Here is a 5000-nt window from a genome sequence, read left to right as displayed (position 1 = left end):
AAAAAATATTCAAGAAGGAAGGAGATGAGAGAGAGAGAGAGAGAGAGAGAGAGAGAGAGAGAGAGAGAGAGAGAGAGAGAGAGAGAGAGAGAGAGAGAGAGAGAGAGAGAGAGAGAGAGAGAGAGAGAGACTATTTCATTCTTCCCTCATCACATTTATAATCATTTCACTCATTACCTGTCCTAAGCAGACACTAATTAGCCAGCTGTGCCCCAGGTAAGAGAGAGAGGCAGACACACAGATAGACAGACAGACAGACAGACAGACAAACAGACGGAGATAAAAGACAATGAAAGACGAAACAAGAGACAAGAAATAAATAGTAAAAGGATGATATAATGAATGAACGAAGGAAGGAAAGGAAAAAGGAAAGAGAAAGAAACAGGGAAGAACAGAAGAATGAAAGAATAAGTGAAAGAAAGAAGGATGGAAAGATGAGCAAAGAAAGATAAAAAGAGGAAAAGAATGAATGAATGAAAGAATGAAAGAAAAGGAAAGAACAAAACAAAAGGATGAAAAGAAGGAAAGAAAGAAAGAAGGAAAGAAGGAAAGAAAGAAAGGGATAAAGAACAAAAGAATGAATGAGAGAAAGAAAGAAAAGAAAGAAAGGCAAAGAAAGAAAAGGAAGAAAGACAAAGAAAGAAAAGAAAAAGAAAGAAAGAGAGAAAGAAAAACAAAAGAACAAAGCAGAAAAGAAAGAAAAATCAAAAGAAAGAGAAAAAAGAAAGAGATTAAGAAAAGGAAAAAAAGTTTAAAAAAAATAAATAAAGAAGAAAAAGGAGAAAAAAAGAAAAAGCAAAGAAGGAAGACAAGAAGAGGAAAAATGAGGTAAAGACCAGAAAAAGAAGAGATGAATAGACAAGGAGGAAGTAGAGAAGAAAGAAAAGGTAGAAGAGGAGGAGGAGGAGGAGGAGGAGGAGGAGGAGGAGGAGGAGGAGGAGGAGGAGGAACGAGGAGAAAATAAAATAAAGATAAGAAATAAGAAAAAATAGAGGTAAAAACAGAGAACACGAAAAACAAACACACGAAAAATAAAGAAAAAGAAAAAGAAATAAAAGCAGAAAAATAAATAAGATTGAAATAAACACTAAAACTAAACAAAGAAAAGAGAAAAAGAAAAAAGAAAAAACACAAATCACAGTGAATATATAATACGAGAGAGAGAGAGAGAGAGAGAGAGAGAGAGAGAGAGAGAGAGAGAGAGAGAGAGAGAGAGAGAGAGAGAGAGAGAAGGGGGACTTACCTTAGTAGGGGAGAGGGGGATCTGTCAATGGCGACATCCCTGCGTAGCTCAGTTCTTGGGCTCAGCTGGTGGGGGGAGGAGGAGTAGTAGGGGGAGAGGAGGAGTGACCCCACCTCCCCCGCACTCTCCCGGCTTGGGGCGCGGCTCAGATCACGCTGGGTCACGGCTGGAGGAGAGAGAGTCGTGTTGGAGGTCAGTGATGAAGGTCAGAGTGGGTTGCGTTAGGTTAGGTTAGGTTAGGTTAGGTTAGGTTAGGTTAGGTTAGGTTAGGTTAGGTTTGAGTTAGGTTAGGTTAGGTTAGGTTAGTTTGGATAGGTTAGGTTAGGTTAGGTTAGGTTAGGGTTAGGTTAGGTTTGAGTTAGGTTAGGTTAGGTTAGGTTAGGTTTGAGTTAGGTTAGGTTAGGTTAGGATAGGTTAGGTTTGAGTTAGGTTAGGTTAGGTTAGGTTAGGTTTGAGTTAGGTTAGGTTAGGTTTGAGTTAGGTTAGGTTAGGTTAGGTTAGTTTGGACTGGTTAGGTTTGTTTTTGTTGGCTGGCCCTTTCTCTCTCTCTCTCTCTCTCTCTCTCTCTCTCTCTCTCTCTCTCTCTCTCTCTCTCTCTCTCTCTCTCCAGCAGTGAACATTCCCAACTTATTTTCCTCCATATATTTCCCTTCCTTCTTCTTCTCCTCCTCCTCTCCTTCGTTTCCTCATGTTTATCCCTTCTTTCCTTCCTTCTTTCACTGTTCTAATCCTTCTCTCCCCTTTCCTTCATTTAACCTTATCTTACTGAATCCTTATCCTTCATTCTCTCCCATCTATCTTCCTCCATACACCATTTCCCATACTCCCATACCCTCCCTTCCTCTCCCTCCCTCCCTCCCCTCTCTTCACCTTCCCTCTTCAACAAAAACATGGACTAATCTTGAATATTCATTGGAAAACTGGCAGTCTTTTTTTTTTTTGAGGGAATGGAGGTGTTGTGGTGGTGATGGTGGCTGGGAGGGTGACAGACAGGCAGGCAGACAAACAGGCGAGGTGTGACGGACGGAAGGGAAGCCTGGGAGACGGGGAATGCAATGGGAATGACAGGGAGACAGGCAGGACGTGATGTAAATAGGCGGACAGACGGACAGAAAGTGACGCCAGCCGAACAAGACAGGGGAAAAAATTGGCGGGGAAAAAGACATTTGGACGAATTCAAATATAAAAGAAAAGAATCAAGTGCATGTTTTATTATGGGAAGAGAAGGGAAGGAAAGGGAAGGGAAGGGAAGGGGAGAATAAACTGACAGACAGACGGACAGACGCGTGGCCAGAAGGGAGAGGGAGGCAGAGACAGACAGAAAAGTATATGGAGGGAGAGAAGGAAGACTGTAAAGAATATGAAAGAGAGGAAGACGTCAGAAAGAGGAGAAATGAAAAGCAGAGAAGGGAAATAACTTGCAGAAGGAAGCGAGAGAAGGTAATGGAGGAATGGAGGGGAGGAGGGAAGGAAGGAGGGAGAGATATGGAAGGAGAGGAGAGAACGTAAGACAGATGGAATGGAAGGAAAGGGGAAGAAGGGGAGAGGATAATAGTAGTAGTAGTAGTAGTAGTAGTAGTAGTAGTAGTAGTAGTAGTAGTAGTAGTAGTAGTAGTAGTAGTAGTAGTAGTAGTAGTAATTCAACATTATCAGTGCACCAATTTCTCTCTTGCCCAATAAATCACTCTTTATTTGACACACACACACACACACACTTGCCTTCCTCTCTCTCTCTCTCTCTCTCTCTCTCTCTCTCTCTCTCTCTCTCTCTCTCTCTCTCTCTCTCTCTCTCTCTCTCTCTCTCTCCTCCTTCACTACTTCATCCTCTCTTCCCTACCACTATCACCACCCTTCCTTCACCCCTTCCTCCCCAACTCCCCACCACTTGGCCGCCACACAGTCGCCACCACACTCCCGCCCCTCCACTATTACTACGACTATCACTATTACTTGACCCTGATCTAACTTTGCTGCCCTGCTTCTTCTTTCCGGTTCACGATTTGTAACTTTCATTTTTATGTTTTTGTTGGGTGCGGGTTTGTGTTAGGTGGTGGTGGTGGTGGTGGTCGTGGTGGTGGTGGTAGTAGTAATAGTAGTATTAGTAGTTTTTGTTGTTGTTGTTGTTTTTATGTTGGAAAGTTAAAAACATTTGAAGCATTTGAATAATTTGAAACATTAAATTTATGACTTTTTTTATACAATTACTAAAACAAATCATCAATACTTTACTATTCACAAGGTCAGCCAATATTTAACCCAAGCATGGAGGATTCCAGATTGTGAGTATTCCAAACGTCACATAAAAAGAATTAAACTCCATTGACTTCTAAAAGGTTTCGAACACAAGAACAGATAATTGAAAACAACAAACTAAAATTATCGTACCTCAACTTCCATCATGTGAATAAAGAAAAACAGAAAGAAACACAACGTTGAATAATGAAGCCAAGACCAGCCAGGGAGCGAGACTTTGGGCCACATTCTGCAATTCCGCGCCGCATCTCCACTACATTCAAAAAGCTTTAGTTGAAGTTACACGTGTTTTTAAGGATGTTTTTACGGTTCTAGTGACAGATTAACAAGACCTCTATATCACTAACAAAAGAAACACTCGCTAGAACCCAGCTTATCATCTCCGTGGCCTTTGAAAAATAGTCATGAAGTGATACGAATTTTTAAGAGTGTTTTTACGATTTTAGTGACAGATTAACAAGATTTTTTTTATCATTAATAGGAGAAACACTCTTGACAACCCGGCTAATCATCTCTGTGGCCTTTGAAAATAGTCGTGGTGAGAGGGCAGAGCGTTTCAGACTACAGGCCACAGGAACAGGAGCTGGGAGAGGTGCAGGAGAAAGGCAACGTGGAATTAGAGGTGGAAGTGAGCAGTGAAGGAAACAATGACGAAAATAAAGGTTAAAAAGTCACAGTAAACAATCGTGCACAGCTGACTGGTGAGTTTTGAGTGTGCTTGTTTGGGTTTTAGTTTCGTCATACGGGTGATTTTTTTCTTCACTCTCTCTCTCTCTCTCTCTCTCTCTCTCTCTCTCTCTCTCTCTCTCTCTCTCTCTCTCTCTCTCTCTCTCAATTTTTCAGTGAGTTTATTAAGTTTGGAATTATTTTTCTTGAAGTCTGTTGTTTATGAGAGAGAGAGAGAGAGAGAGAGAGAGAGAGAGAGAGAGAGAGAGAGAGAGAGAGAGAGAGAGAGAGAGAGAGAGAGAGAATTAGGATGAATGTATCTGGTTTTCATTATTCATTCCTTCAGTAAGAAACACAAATAAACAGATAAAATAGAGAGACAGATAGACAGATAAACAGAAATGGATAGAAAGAGAGATGAATAGATAGATAGAAAGATAGATAAGTAGACAGATGAATAAACACACAAATGGATGGATGAACAGGAATGATGCATGGATGGATGGATGGATGGATGGTTAAACAACAAAACACACACACACACACACACACACACACACACACACACACACACACACAAACAGGCAGGAAAGATCAAACAACTGACTTCATTTTCCTCTTGTATTGATCTAAATTCTTATCATATTTTATACGAAGAGAGGGGAGAGAGAAGGAAAGAGAAGGGAGAGAGAGAAGGGAAAGGAAGAGAAGGGAGAGGGAAGGGAAAAGAGGGGATATTATGGGAAGAGAAGGGAAGGAAAGGGAAGGGAAGGGAAGGGGAGAGAAAAGAAGGCAAGGGAAGGGAAGGGAAGGGAAAGGAAGGAAAGAGAAGAGAAGA

The 5000-nt window shown here is 41.2% G+C and overlaps 1 protein-coding gene across 1 annotated transcript in view; it reads right to left on the bottom strand.

Annotated features, from left to right (window-relative positions):
- LOC135091984 (rabphilin-3A-like) overlaps window positions 1–5000 on the bottom strand; it is a 44451-nt gene that overhangs the window by 14159 nt on the left and 25292 nt on the right. The window contains exon 8 of the mRNA XM_063990087.1: window positions 1244–1409. Coding sequence (XP_063846157.1) covers window positions 1244–1409 — 166 coding nt within the window. The remainder of the gene's footprint in view (window positions 1–1243; window positions 1410–5000) is intronic.

This window comes from Scylla paramamosain, chromosome 39 (assembly GCF_035594125.1).
Source record: "Scylla paramamosain isolate STU-SP2022 chromosome 39, ASM3559412v1, whole genome shotgun sequence".
NCBI lineage: Eukaryota > Metazoa > Arthropoda > Malacostraca > Decapoda > Portunidae > Scylla > Scylla paramamosain.
Note: the sequence above shows the minus strand (reverse complement) of the source record. Positions and strands in the feature narration are given on the sequence as shown.